Raw genomic sequence first — 15,047 nt, forward strand, 5'->3', positions numbered from 1 at the left:
TATTAGCAACCAGAAATTGTGGTCTTCAGTTTCGAATATGTAACATAGACACTTGGGGGGGGGGGGGGGAAGGGGAGGGGATATACATGTTTTTTAAGGTCAGTATTGGACAGGGCTTTGAGCAACCTGGTCTAGTGGAAGGTGTCCCTGCCTGTGCAGGGGCGTTGGAACTACATGATCTTTAAGGTTCCTTTCAACTCATACCATTCTTCAATTTTGTGATTATACCTTATTTTCCTGGATGCTGTCATATCAGCTAATATTGGTAGTAACAAAATACATATTCAGGTCTAAATACTGATGCAGATATTACTATGACCTTTATGCTCTGCAGAATAAGTTAAATTGGTTGGGTGGGGTAACTGAGTAAGACTAATATGTTAGGTACATGGTTTTGTACCTAGCGTACATGGTTCTGTAGAACGGAGAGTGTTTAGTCTTCATCACTGGGAATTTGTGGTGAGGAGGGCAATTTAGGGTCCCTTGGTATTAAAAATACATAGAAAAATGAGTATAACGCTATATAGAGAACAACACTGAAGTACTAATGGACTTAAATTATTTAGAGGATCACAAGTAATTATGTGGATAGCAAGGGAATCATGGCTGGCATTTTAAACTAATGATGCTAACGTGCATCTATGCAGACATCGTGCTGCCAGCATTGACATAGGCTTTCATCCATTGTGTCACTGTGTTGATTTATATCTGCTTTAAAAATATATGCAAATATCTTGTCCATGTGAAGTCATGCACATAGGGCATAATAATAGTTCACCACAGATGAAAGAAAGGTGCCCTATTCATTGTCGTTCATCCTCCTGATTTTCTTACAGTGACTCCAAAGCTCACTGAATTTGCAAGTTACCCTGTATAATGTGCTAAGCCAGCAAAAAGCTAACCCATCAAAAAGTGGACAGTTTTGTGTAAAGAACTGTCACAAATGTGCTGTGAAACTTGGGGAACTTGAAGTAGGTAGAGCTGGTGAGAGAGGAGAAAAAGTAAGGTCTCTTACTAGCCTCCATCCAGAGGCAGAGATCAGCTTAGCTGCTCGCAAAACCACAAACTGTGGTTTCTAGGGTAAATATAGCAGTGACACAGATGTGGTGTAATTACATACTGAATGCAGCTTGCACATTACTACGTAGGAATTGTAATTTATGTAGCTTTGGACTCTTCCACTTTACAGTAACTTTTGGAAGCAAATTTGTTTGTTTTCCAAAGGGTTGAAAGAAGTTCTTTGTAGCAGAATCAACTTGAAAAAGATATTTGAAGCTGATTCTAAATGTCTGTTTGAAAAGTCTACAACCAGGAGCAGTAATTGTAATTAACTGGGTTATAATTATTCTGTTGAACTTAGAGCTGGACTGTTAGTAAAAGTAGTGAGTCAAAGGTGAATTCAGATGCCCACAATATGCTTATGGGAATTTTGTTGAAGTTCTTCCTCAGTATTTTCAGTGGTGTTCTCCAGCCTAATATTCTTCCAAAACAACTTTATTACATGTTTGAGGGAAGTGTTCTTATTAATGAAAACAGTAGTTAGTGATGTTCAGTGCTTGAAAATAACACTGTTTTTTAATGACGTCTTTGGGTATGTTTTTGGCTTTTTTTTAGATTCAGCAATTGGAGGTGCTGCTGCTTCAAATTATGCAAATTCCACTTGGGGTCCTGGAGCCTCCTCCAACAGCGGCACCAACGCCAACCCAACTCACATCTGGGACAAGGTGATTGTAGACGGGTCTGACATGGAAGAGTGGCCTTGTATTGCCAGCAAAGATGCTGAGTCTTCTTCCGAAAACACCACCGATAACAACAGTGCCTCGAACCCTGGCCTGGAGAAGAACGCTCTGCCAGGAAGCACCACTAGTAACAAAGGAAAAGGAAGCCAGTGCCAGTCTGGAAGCGCTGGAAACGAATGTAATCTTGGGGCCTGGAAATCTGATCCCAAGGCTAAATCTGTTCAATCTTCCAACCCTGCTGCCGAGAGTAACAATGGACTAGGTAATTGGAGGAACTTGAGTGGCCAAGATAGAATCAGTCCCAGTACTGGCTTCAGCAACTTTAACCCAAATAGCAACCCATCTGCTTGGCCAGCACTGGTTCAAGAGGGCAATTCTAGGAAAGGGACTTTGGAATCTGATAGTGGTAGCTCCAATGCACAGATTAGCACAGTAGGTCAGACCTCTAGGGAACAGCAGTCAAAGATGGAAAATGCGGGTGTTAACTTTGTCTCTGGCAGAGAACAGGCTCAAATTCATAACACTGATGGACCAAAAAATGGAAACACTAACTCCTTGAACTTAAGTTCACCAAACCCTATGGAGAATAAGGGAATGCCCTTTGAAATGGGCTTGGGGAACCCTTCCAGGAGCACTGACACCCCTTCACAAAGCACTGGAGAAAGAAAGACTGGGAGTGTTGGATCTTGGGGTACAGCTAGGGGGTCTTCTGGAACTGACACAGCCTCTGGACAGAGCAATTCTGGAAACCATGGGAACAATGGAAAGGATAGAGAGGACTCCTGGAAAGGAGCTTCTGTTCAAAAACCTAATGGGTCAAGAAGTGATTCTTGGGATAACAGTAACCGGTCTACGGGTGGTGGGTCTTGGAACTTTGGCCCTCAGCTTGCAAATGAAAGCAAATGGGGTGAAGGGAACAAATTAACATCTGGGGTCTCTCAGGGAGAATGGAAACAGCTGTCTGGGTCTGATGAACTGAAGATTGGAGAATGGAGTGGTCCAAACCAACCAAATTCTAGCACTGGAGCATGGGACAATCAAAAAGGCCACCCTCTTCCTGAAAACCAAGGCAATTCCCAGGCTCCCTGTTGGGGAAGATCTTCCAGCTCTGCAGGAAGTGAGGTTGGCGGTCAAAGCACTGGAAGCAACCACAAAGCAGGAAGCAGTGACAGTCACAATTCCGGACGCCGATCATATAGGCCTACGCATCCTGATTGCCAGGCAGTCTTGCAGACTTTGCTGAGCAGGACTGATTTGGACCCCCGAGTGCTTTCAAACACGGGCTGGGGCCAAACCCAAATTAAGCAAGATACCGTGTGGGATATTGAAGAGATGCCACGGCCCGAGGGGAAGTCTGATAAAGGAACTGAGGGGTGGGAGAGCTCTGCCACACAGACAAAGAACTCAGGGGGCTGGGGCGATGTACCCAGCCAAAGCAATCAAATCAAGTCTGGATGGGGTGAGCTCTCAACCCCAGCGGAGTGGAAGGACCCCAAAAATACTGGAGGATGGAATGACTATAAGAACCCCAATTCTTCTAATTGGGGAGGAGGAGGAAGAACAGAAGAAAAATCATCTTCCTCTTGGAATGAGAATTCCAGTAGTAAGGATCAGGGGTGGGGTGGACGGCAGTCTAATCAAGGATGGTCTTCTGGAAAGAACGGTTGGGGAGAGGAAGTTGACCAAACAAAGAACAGCAACTGGGAAAGTACAGGAAACAAGCCAGTGTCTGGTTGGGGTGAAGGTGGGCAGAATGAGATTGGAACTTGGGGTAATGGTGCAAATACAAGCGCTGCTTCAAAAGGTGGGTGGGATGATTGTAAAAGAACTTCAACGTGGAATGAGACGGGTCGACAGCCCAACTCCTGGAACAAGCAGCAGCAACAGCACCAGCAGCAACAGCAGGAGTCTTCTGGTTCCTGGGGTCCACCGCCCCAAACTCCAAGTAACGGGCGACCTCCAAACCCAAACTGGAACAGTGGACCACAACAAGCTGCCCCCAAAGAGGAGGAGCCTAGTGGCTGGGAAGAGCCTTCGCCACAGTCAATCAGTCGGAAAATGGATATTGATGATGGCACTTCAGCATGGGGAGATCCTAGCAGTTATAACTACAAGAATGTGAACCTGTGGGACAAGAACTCACAAGGAGGACAGGCCCCACGGGAGCAGAGCCTGCCTACTCCAATGACTAGCAAATCGCAAGCATCAGGTAGTAGTCTTGTTCCTTTCTTCCTCAAGCTCCTATATCTTAATGTAACCTGGAAGTGTAAGAGATCCTTGTGTAGCCTCCAATTCTCAGTAGTTTTATTCCATAGAGAAAACCAGATTCTTATTTGAATATTTGCTTATGTCTTTAAAATTTGAATCAATCGGTCCTCTGCTTGTTGTGCTTCAGTACTTGTGACCTGAAAACTGGTCAGCTTGCCAGTGAAAGAAAATGTTAGCTGACAAATGCGCATATTCAATCTGAACTCTGAAGAACAGGTTGAATTATAGAATCATAGAATAATTTTGGTTGGAAAAAAGACATTTAAGATCATTGAGTCCAACCTTTATCCCAGGACTGCCAAGTCCACCACTGAACTATGTCCCTAAGCACCACATCTGCAAGTCTTCTAAACACCTCCGGGGATGGTGACTCAACCACTTCCCTGGGCAGCCTGTTCCAATTCGTGAAAACTCCTTTGGGATAAATTTTTTCCTAATCTCCAGTCTAAACCTCCCTTGGCGCAACTTGAGGCCATTTCTTCTTGTCCTATTGCTTGTTACTTGGCAGAAGAGACAGAAGGCCTACCTCACTCCATCTTCCTTTCACATAGTTGCAGAGAGTGATAAGGTATCCCCTGAGCCTCCTTTTTTCCAAGCCAAATCACATTTCTTTCATATTTTATTATCAGAGAATCGGGGAGAAATTCTTTACTTATTTTTTGTTAAACTTTTTGCTCTGGAGCACTCATTTAACACTTGAGCTAGTCTGTGGGTTTTTTAGCTCAATTTGGCTATGTTGTATGGTAAAGGATACTTAGGAAAATATTCTACGAAATAAGGACAAGGAAAAGCTACATAGCCTGGGAATATATTAAGATGTTTCTGTTATGTAATCTCTTCTGTGACATAAACGTGCTTTAAAGAAAATAGTTTTGTTTTAATACATACTTCAAATATGTTCTTATTCATCATATATAAAAACCTGGGTTAATCTGGTGCTTTTCATTAGTCACAAAAGTTCACCAGATAGGACAGCATTTGATGTAGGGTACGTGTTTAACCTGGAGAAGAATATTACTCAACATAGCATTCTCTTCCTTTTCATCCATGGAAGTTAGTGCCTGCTCTCAGTGATGTGAACAGTTGTCAATCCTGTTGCATCCATGTTACTGAGAACCTAAAGTCCTCAACAGAAAGAATGAAGTAATAGATGAATGATGTGGTGCTGCACTGCAGCGAATAGTTCATTGTCTAAACGGTCTGTAATGAAAACTCTTTCTCCTTTGTGCAGTCTGGAGCAAAAGCACTCCACCTGCTCCAGATAATGGTACGTCCGCCTGGGGTGAGCCAAATGAAACAAGTCCCGGGTGGGGTGAAGTAGATGATACAGCAGCATCAACAACAGGCTGGGGGAATGCACCTTCCAACGCCCCGAATGCCATGAAATCTAGTGAGTATAGGCCAGATACCAATTTCTTTGCAGTGGTGCTTTTTAGTGTTTGGGCTTTTGATATGGGTCACCCATGCAGGAATTGTTATCTGAGGCCTAGAAGCAACACTTTGAATCAGTAAGATTCTGATGAATGAATGATTGTTTACAAATGACTGGAACCATCTTTTAAGGTAATGAAAAATTTCTTAACCGAGCAATTAAATGGGCAGTTCCGATTTGTGGAAGTGTTGAAACATGAGAGCATCTGAGTGAGGAAGTGTGTCTTTTCCTCAAAATGTCTTTCCTTCTCTGGCTGCCCACTCAGCATACAAATTTGTTAAGTGATAAATCACTTTTCCTGATCATATCAGGGAATGCACAGATTTCAGTGTGGAGGCCATTAGGTGTAATGCAACTTGCCTTTGAATAGATTATTTTTTATTGTATGGTTGTGAAAAATCATATCTCTTGAGAACTTAACTTTCTTCTGTTGTTGAACCTAAAGGGATTACTGTTTTTCTGACTACCTACCTGCAGCTGTGGTGCTCATGAATGAGATGATGTCGAAATATTTTAAAAAATACACTTTGAAGATAAAATTTTGCTGTATTAAGAGCTTTATTTTTGTGGAAGTTATTCCTTCTGATATAAGCTGTAGAATTTTTATTTCACTCTCTTTAAGCGAAGTACAACAAACAGAAGCGATCACCTGCTGATACAACATAGCAGTGTTACTGCCAAAGCCAGTAATAACTTGGATATGAAGTTTCCCATAGGAAATAATGATAATACATGACGGTTAACTGAATTTGAGTAATGATACCCACTGTAAAACTGTTTTCATTTACAAGTTGCTTTTGCAACATGTAATTGGTTGGAATGAAATGCTCTATTCAGATGTGTTCTGTCGGGTTGTTCTCCCTTCTTCCCACCCCAGTTGGCCATTTATGAAACAAAACTGGGAAAAAAGTATTGCTTTCTTAGAGTTAATATTATATAGCAGCTTTTCACGGATGGCAGTAGTGCTTACTGTGCCTGCTACACAAACTTGGCCCTTCCCAGGATGCTAAACTTTTTCTAGGTGAATCTCTTTCCTTTTCATCTGTAAAAAGCCACCTACATATGACCAAAATAAGAGCCTCTGAAATGCTAATGATCCATTCCAAATTCTATGGACTTGTTAGTACTTAAGAGAGACTTAAAAGACTATGCATGGTCACTTGCTTGTCCTAACTTCTCTGCATGTGTGACACAAGCAGAAAGCTGCAGCAGATGTGTACCGTTTTGTACATAAGCTGTTCCCAGCTCTAGAGGAGCAAAATACAGGCAGTTTGCCCTTGATGGCTCTTTCAGGTTGGGGTGTAGTAGGTCACAAGTTCAAGGGCTGAGGTCTTAATTTTTCTGTGTTCTGTGACTGCTCCCTCAACTCATTTCTAATTGGCACCCAAAAGAAAGCAGTGTTACTCAGGGGATTAAGAGGAGATATTTAATGTATTATATAAGTTAGAAGAAGAAATTGGCTCAAAGAGCTTGCAAAGGCATAATTTATGGTCAAAGGTAAGGACAGGAAACTGAGATAAGCAGTGACGGGAAGAGATTAGAGCCAAAGAAAGGAAGCACAGATCTTGCCACCTGTTAAAAGGATTTACATAGTTGTATCAGCATTGCATAGGAATCCTCTGGCAGAAGCAGGAATAAATTCAGTTTTCTGTAACACCATTATGTCTCTTTAACTTGAAAGTTTCCTTTGCTTTCTATAGCTTTTTGTGATTCCTCACTCAACAAATGCAGGAAATGAAGTAGGAATCCTGCAGACAACCCATCTTTACGCTACTATCGAGATTCATGTTCAAGTATCTCAGATCTGAGAGCTGTCAATGGAGAGAAATAATTATAGTTATGTAGTTAAAAGCAGGATCGTAGTATATTAAAAAAAACAAACAGTGGCTGGAAATAAATGAAAGCTGCAGAGACTATCTGTCTGATATGACATTTCCAGATGAAGTTCTTGACTCTGAAGTCATAATCTTTAAATGTAGCCTTTTCTGTGTAAATAGCATGATTAAAGGGTCAAGAGGTAAATTTTTGTACTTGGACCAGTATGTTTCCTAAGCAGCCCTCAATTTTGGTACACAAATAACTTCCAAAAGTTATGTTTCCTGGGAAGTATCTGAGTTATTTATGATGGATTTTGAGATAGCTCTTAAACTGCCATGAAATGCTGCTGTGCTTATTTTCCAGGGTCATCAAGGTAGTGTTCCCTTTAATAGGCTAAGTGCAGTTCCAGACTTTTTTTATATTCAGATTTTCTGCTATGTGTGTTAATATCCTTATCCCTGATTTCCACACTCAAACCCCAGACAACTTGAGAATTTGTTATGAAAAAGGTGATGATGATTTAAATCTTTTTTAAAGGATATAAATGCTCAGGGAATAAATATGCAGAGTGAAGAGTTTAAGCAGGAAGGAGAACAGCTGGGCAGTAGACAAGATGAGGATTTGGTCTCTTGGTGGCTTGTTGGCAGAGGTTAGAATTCAGAGTTGCCTGACGGTGCTAGAGAGTAACAGCAAGAAAAGAAACAAGGAAAAAATCTTAGATTGAGATGATATGGTGAAATGGCTGTAGCTTTTTGGTAGTGGCTTATCTACTTAAACAGCACTGCTCGTAAGTCTTTTTAGTGACACTGTTTAAAATAGAAATTCAAGCAGAGAAGTTTGGGTTTTTTTTTCACATGAAGCTACTTTCGGTGTTACATATACTGGAGCACAATGTCGCTTCTTTTCCTTCACATTCTATTTAGTTGTCACTCCTTAAAGTTCTGTAGTTTTGTGGAAGACTTTAATGCAAGGGAAGTGTTAAGGTTTTGAAGCAAGAGAAGAAATAATTGATAAACTACCCGAACCAAAGTCCTCAGCACCCTTGGTTTTTAAGTCTCCTTCAATTCTTTCATTTACACTAGAAGATAATATATTGCCTTTGAAAGAAATCCCAGTGCAGCTCTATCTGTATACGAGAAGAGGTCCCTATGGTTATTATATCTTTATTGCTTTAAAATAGTTGCAAAACATGACATGCTAACATGCCACCAAATCTCTTGGGTTTGGGGATTCATGCACAAGTTTTTAGAGCTGTTAGAGTGAAGACACTTCTTTTTAACTCCTTTGGGGTTCTGATGATCTCAGCTAATATTTCAGTAGCAAATCACCACTGCGTGATATTGTAGACTGCTTTTAAGCTTCTTTCTTTTTTCTAAAGGTTCTAAATCTATGCAAGATGGCTGGGGAGAGAGTGATGGGCCAGTGACAGGAACGCGTCATTCCAGCTGGGAAGAGGAGGAGGAGGGAGGAGTCTGGAACACAGCAGGCTCTCAGGGAAGCAATTCCTCCCACAACTCAACAAGCTGGGGGCAAGGAGGAAAGAAAACACAAATGAAGGTAAAATGCTTGAATGATTCATAGCTACTGTGTTGTCTGAAAGCAGTATGACTGATATGTTAGAGCATTATAATAGTTCTTATTTTAAAAATGTATTACAGAATTCAGATAGAAAGGTGCCTATTACAACAGTGTAAAAAATGTGAGGTTTTTGATTTGTTTTAATGTATTATACTTCTTGCGACTAACAAATCTGCCAGAAGTGTCAAATTCCTTTAGTATGTAAGCTGCAGCGCATTACTAAATGAAACGGAGCAGTAAGTATCCCAAGGCTACTGCTCTTCTTTTGTTGACATGTCTTTCTGTGTTAGGCTGCTGCAGTTCTCTTTGCATAGCCTACCAGAGTTTGAATTCCACAGTTCCTTTGGCATGTGCACTTCTTATTTCTACTGACTTCTGTGTTTAGGTCGGAACTGTGTTTGTTGTTACTGACCTTTGGCCTCACACAGGAGCAGGAGTTTGGCTATACTCCTAAGTAAATTGCTTTCTAAGGTTCATTTGTGTTAAAGTTCTCTACTACAGTAACACTTGGTACTGTATTAATATTAGGACTATGCCTTGATTACTTTTAGTCAGGCAGGGCAAACTCAAAAAGCAAGTCCAGAGCAGCTTCCTAGGACATGGAAATAGTTGTGACATGGTATGGAGTTTTACAATTCCCATTTTGCAAAATTATTCTCGTGAACTTTTTTTCTCACTCAAAGCCTTCTTTTTATTATAACCACCAACGCAACTGTCCACATTTTTTTCTTTTTTGTTGAAATGTTTTCAGTTTGATCACCTGTAAATTACAGTAAGGTCAGATTGAGAGTCAGGTCAGCACAGTGCCCATGTGAGAGAAATCACCCTAAAGGGAAGAAGTCTACCTCTGTATATGTGGTGGATTAAAGAATGTACTAGGCTGTAACAGAGAAAAAAATACGTAACATAAATAGCAGATTCCAGACTGAAGCTGTGAAACATTCATTATACACGTGAAGTGTTCATTCAGTTTGGTATGCATAACAGTAAACAATTTTATAAAACAGATTATTTAGTAACTGTTTCCAACTGTGCAAAAACTTAGTGTTTTATTCAGGAAATAAGTTTCTCTGAAACCAGGATCATTTGACACTTCTAAAAACAGAATTTAAGAAATCCAAAAGTTGCTTAAGAATATTTGTCTTTTTTTTTTCCTCCCTCTCTTCAGTGCGCATTAAAAGGAGGAAATAGTGATTCATGGATGAACCCTTTATCCAAACAGTTTTCAAATATGGGCTTGCTAGTAAGTAAATTTTTTAAAACATGAAATCCAACTTTTAGAAATAAAGAAGTCAGTAAACTTCAAATAAGTCAAAAGATCAGCTGTTTAACAGTGTGTAACTACTTATCTGCATTTGCTATGCTAGTATGTTGATTATACTACTTTTAATAGCTCAATATTCAGCATTTCAGAATGGCTTCTTAGAAAACCCCCAGATCTACTTTGACTCTTCAGAGTTATGACGTCTTTTGTTCTGAGTTTGTAATTTCCTTGATAGTAACAGCATTTGGTGTTTTCTTGGGGGGGGAGTTTATTTTCATAATACGCTCTTCAGAGCACTCAGGGTAGAGGCTACTGGCTGTATTGTCAGACATCTGTTATTAGTCCAAGGCTATTCATTCTGAGTCTCGGCCACCTATCGGAAAAGGAGACTTACAGCCCTGTGTCTGTCTTGGCTATTTATATTTTAAATAATATGTAGCAGGGTCTTTTTAGAAGAAAAAGGGCTCATTATTAATCAGTAGAGATTGATTGGTAAAGTGAATAAACAAATGGCACATGAAAAGACAGATCTTCGGAGAGGTACCTTAAAAATAGTTACATATAATTTTTTCTTTTTTTTAAGAACTTCTGAAATGCTAATTTTTAAAACATTTTACAGGATATTGTGCCAACTGTCATCCTATGAAGCTGGCATAGTATGTAATGCAGGCTAGCGGAAGATGATAATGCAGAGGTTCTGAGAGAAGCCCGGGGCTGTACAAACTGTCACTGACTTGACTAGGATTAGTTTGTAATGTCTGTTGGCTCCCAAGCTCAAACTCAGCCTGCTAGACTGTAGATGCTTCTGAAAGCTATGGGAACACCCTGTCCCAGACTGCCAACTAAATCATAACTTGGCAGCACTTTTCAAGGTTTGATGGCTTGACAGGTCATGAGGATGAGCTATCTTTTTGGCCGCTATTTTCAGTGTTTCATCTCTCAGCCACTGGCACATGAGGACAGAGGTTCATTTCGCAGAGCAGCTGTCTATCCATCTTTCTCAGCCTGTCGCATGTGTTCATGTGTCTGGTTTCGTATGAGTAAACTAGTCACACACAACATTAGGGAGTCGAGGTGAGCTGTGTCCAGGATGATGTCAAGAATCCTTGTGTTCAGTTTAAAACAAAAGTTTGATTGGCACAAGCATGCCTTTCCTTCATTTCACCTTTCTGAAACATTCCTCAGCATTTCATAGAATTCAGAACTGAATTTTTTTTCTTCCAGAGTCAAACTGAGGACATTCCAGGCAGTAAGATGGACTTGTCTGTAGGTGAGTATAGTTTAAGTGCATTTGAAATATGAGATCATATGTAATATTTTTATGTGGGTGACATGCTGTGTTTTGGAAAGGTTTGATCTTGATTTTAGCACTCCTCAAATAGAAGGGTAGAGTTATAGCATCCAGTGCCTTGACTGTAGACTTTGAATAGTTACACAGCTGATACTGCTAGGCAAGACTGGGATATGTACTTGTACAGAATGGAGGTATAACTTGTGGAAGGGGACATTCTGTAAGACCGTTTTGATACATGTAGTTTGTTTTCATTGTTACCGTTTCAAGAAAGTGAAGATCCCTTTTCATTTGGTGGAAGAGGAGGACTGGTTTTTGGCAGTAGAACATCCCAATTACCATAGGTCCCTGGAGGTGATGTGAGAGAGAATGTCTTCTGCAGTTGATTTCTTCGATTGCTTTGCCTCAAGCTGTTACAAGTTACTGCTCAGTAGAACTAGATTTTTCACTCTTCATAGCCTCACCACAACACTGCACACAGCTTAAGTGGGATGGGCTGTGTGGAAAACACTGTCTTAAATGGGAGTTAGAATTGACCACTTGGATTAATCCCATTTAATCACCTTTTAATTTGTCATAACTTTCTTCTTTAGCAAACTAAATAGTGCACTTTCACAGAAATACTGATTTAAAATCTTGGAATCAGATTTGGTTTTGCATTTGTTCTCCAAATTGTCTCTGAATGTTCACTGTCAAATTATTGCAGTGGAAATATCACAGGTTCCTGAAATCTTCTGCCACTTGAGATGGTTTCCCTACAGGATCCCTAAAATGCATGTTAAAAAAGAGATGATCCAAACCTGCTATTTCGATTGTTGTATTTTATTTGTTATCAAGTCTTTAAAGGCTTAGTAAGGTTAGCGTTTGATACTTATGAAGGGAAATAGGGTTTCATTCCTGTTCTAACATCTGTTCTGGTTTTGATTCTTCAAAAACTACAGAGGCAGGAAGATCCATCGCGTACCCATAGCTAGGAGGACGGATCGTCTAGTCCACTTAAAGGACTTTGCCTCTGGACAAAGCTAACAACAACTTTGGAGATGTTAATTCTATTTCTGTAACTGTTGGGAACGTCACAGAGGCCTTAAATTCTTTCCAGTTAAAATGGCAAAAGCCAGAGGTCTTGTAATTCTTATTCCAATGAATGGTATGCCGAAGTAGCATTAGTATTCTCAGCTCTCATCTAGAACAGTGAATTTCCTGTGTAGATGAGGTATGCCCTATGGGCTCCAGGGGAGTGTGTATGTGGTGGTTCTCTTGGTGGAAGGGATCCCTGTATCAGTGCAAATCAAGTTTGTTATGAAGATGTGGACACCATTGATTCTGACTCTCCTGGGATTATCCCTGAGACCTACAGTATGCTGTCACACAGTAACCATTTTACTTGCTTCATATTTAAAAACGTTCTGGTACCAAGCAGCTTATTTTCAGCTACTTTTGCCTAAGAGCCAAAAGTGTCTACCTCAGTTAAAATAGGGACACATACAGTCATAAAGAGCTGCCGAGAGCACAGCAAGGACTTGGTAAGAAGGAGAAGGCTGGCTGGAGGAGGTGATTGACTTGGAACCAATGCTTTTTCTGCTGGTGGTTCTAAATTTCCTGTGGGAGAGTGTAATTTGAATTAATTACTTATGATCCCTTGGTGGTATCTCTGAAGAACCACCTGCAAAAGTAGTTCTGAGCCAGGCTGCAGTCTGTGGGATCACTGGATCAACTAAAATTGGTGTTTACAAGTCAAGTTTTCAGAGTATGTTCTGAAATTTCATTGCTGTATGCTAGAATAGCATGAGGTCTGTGATATGAGTTGACTGTATCCAACATTAAGGATATAATCTATGTACTCCTGAGATATTACCTGCCATAGAAGTTGATCTTCAGGTGTGTGACTGGATGTGTGCTAAATATTAAGTATCGTCCCTTTTCAGCATCATATACATTTAAGTTTGGTGCATTCAGTCCTGTCATTGTGGCAACTTTTTGTTTCACTTATGGATTATTATTATTTTTTTAATCTAAATAGCAAACAGTGACAGTGGGGAAGCTGTGTGTTCTGCTCCTAGATAAATGCCACCTTGGGGTTGATGTTTTTACAGATGTCAAGACAGTTGACTAGTCTGATGTGTTCCCCCAGCCCCAGAAAGTAATGCAGTAGTGAATGCTACTTTCTGTCTGTCTTCTGTCTGAGTGATATGATGGCCACATGATTGAAATTGAACCTATACTGTAGGACTTTTGGTAGCAGTGGAAAACTCAGTAGCACAAGTTCAAACCCTGCAAATGCAAGCAGTGTAAATATTAATTCTTGATTTGAATAGTACATTTTTGCGACTACAGGAAGCAGTTCTTGTGAAACTGGCCCTTGTGCTGTTACGGCAGTTTCTGTGCCATTCTGATTCTGCCATACTTCTTCTGTGCCTTTCTAGTATTGTTGACCAGATTATTCCGGTATTATGCCTTGCAAGAAGTCTGCTCTGATATTAACCCTCTTTGCATCAGTGCTGTCACCAGCTTTAGTACTTCCTCATCTGCCACTGTTGTAGCATCCTGTGTGATGCTGTAGTCAGGTTTTTCCCAACCGAAAACTTCATTTATTGGGAATATTCATTAATCTTTGTACCAAAAGTAGAGTTGGGGTAGTCAAGACTTACATCTAACATCAACTCCAGATTTATTGCTCTAATGAAATCCAAATAGCTGCAGTTTCTCTCAGCTTAGAATCCATTACATTCTTAAAATGCATATCACACTTCATAGAGGATTATGTAGTTCGTTTTTTGTTTGTTTTTTTTTTTCCACAAAGTTGCTTTCTTTCTCTGAATAGTTAAGGATCCCAATAAGAGGTGTTAAAGCATGTGTGTATACAGCACAACATAGTTTTGGTGAAGGTAAGAGATTTTTTTTTGATCTCTGCACTTTGACTTAGTACAGCGTCTCTAGAATTCAGGCTCTGACTGTATCATGGTTCTCTAAAGATCTTCTAGACAGAGGTAAGTTGTCTTCTTGGATATTCAGTTCTCATCTGCCTTCAGATGCTGTTGTCAGAGAACAGATCTAAAAACATACAACTGAAGAGGATGGTAGCCTGGATTATGCTGATAATAGCTCTCATAGTTCTTCAGTGCCGAATTAAACTTTTGGATCCTTTAGAACTTTGTGCTTTCAAGTACCTTAAGGCCATAAGGCCTTCTGAGTAAAGATGGCTGAGGCTCAGCATATCCTGTGGAATTATGCTGAAACGTTGTATACTTTGTCTTTGCATACTTTGATCTGTTCCACTTCTTTAAATTTAGTATAATCATTAATGGTGGCATCCTTGATCCTGGGTAGAGGCATTTATTATAGTTTGTATTCCATTTCAGAGTTAAAGAATGTGACATCTTCCTGATGCTTTTCTGTTACTGATCTCTTTAGCTGTTTCACTCTTGTTGCTTATGGAAGTTGCTTGTGGAAAGCTATAAACTTTTGCTCAGCCTGTATCTACTTCTAAACTTTAAATGCTGGACTTACTTATGAAGTAGGCTTGTGCTTCATCTGATTTTTCAGTCAGGCTTACAACATACCAGGTTATCCTAATGAGAACTCCCAGCATGGTATTTTCCCAATTTATGGATAAATGCACATTGATCTTAGAGTAAAATCTGTGCTTGGGAACCAAAC

At 40.2% G+C, this 15,047-nt stretch overlaps 1 protein-coding gene across 12 annotated transcripts in view; it reads left to right on the forward strand.

The window, feature by feature from the left end:
* TNRC6B (trinucleotide repeat containing adaptor 6B) overlaps positions 1–15,047 on the forward strand; it is a 78,555-nt gene that overhangs the window by 40,494 nt on the left and 23,014 nt on the right. For 10 of the 12 annotated variants that reach the window (XM_057422762.1, XM_057422765.1, XM_057422760.1 and 7 more), the window contains 5 exons: positions 1,615–3,948; positions 5,239–5,397; positions 8,636–8,814; positions 10,004–10,078; positions 11,324–11,369. In XM_057422762.1, the coding sequence (XP_057278745.1) occupies positions 1,615–3,948; positions 5,239–5,397; positions 8,636–8,814; positions 10,004–10,078; positions 11,324–11,369 (2,793 nt within the window). The remainder of the gene's footprint in view (positions 1–1,614; positions 3,949–5,238; positions 5,398–8,635; positions 8,815–10,003; positions 10,079–11,323; positions 11,370–15,047) is intronic. The other 2 variants (XM_057422767.1, XM_057422773.1) reach the window with 1 other exon arrangement.

This window comes from Pezoporus wallicus, unplaced genomic scaffold, assembly GCF_028554395.1.
Source record: "Pezoporus wallicus isolate ANWC-B61680 ecotype Strahan unplaced genomic scaffold, APGP_CSIRO_Pwel_v1 contig_8839, whole genome shotgun sequence".
NCBI classification, from domain to species: domain Eukaryota; kingdom Metazoa; phylum Chordata; class Aves; order Psittaciformes; family Psittacidae; genus Pezoporus; species Pezoporus wallicus.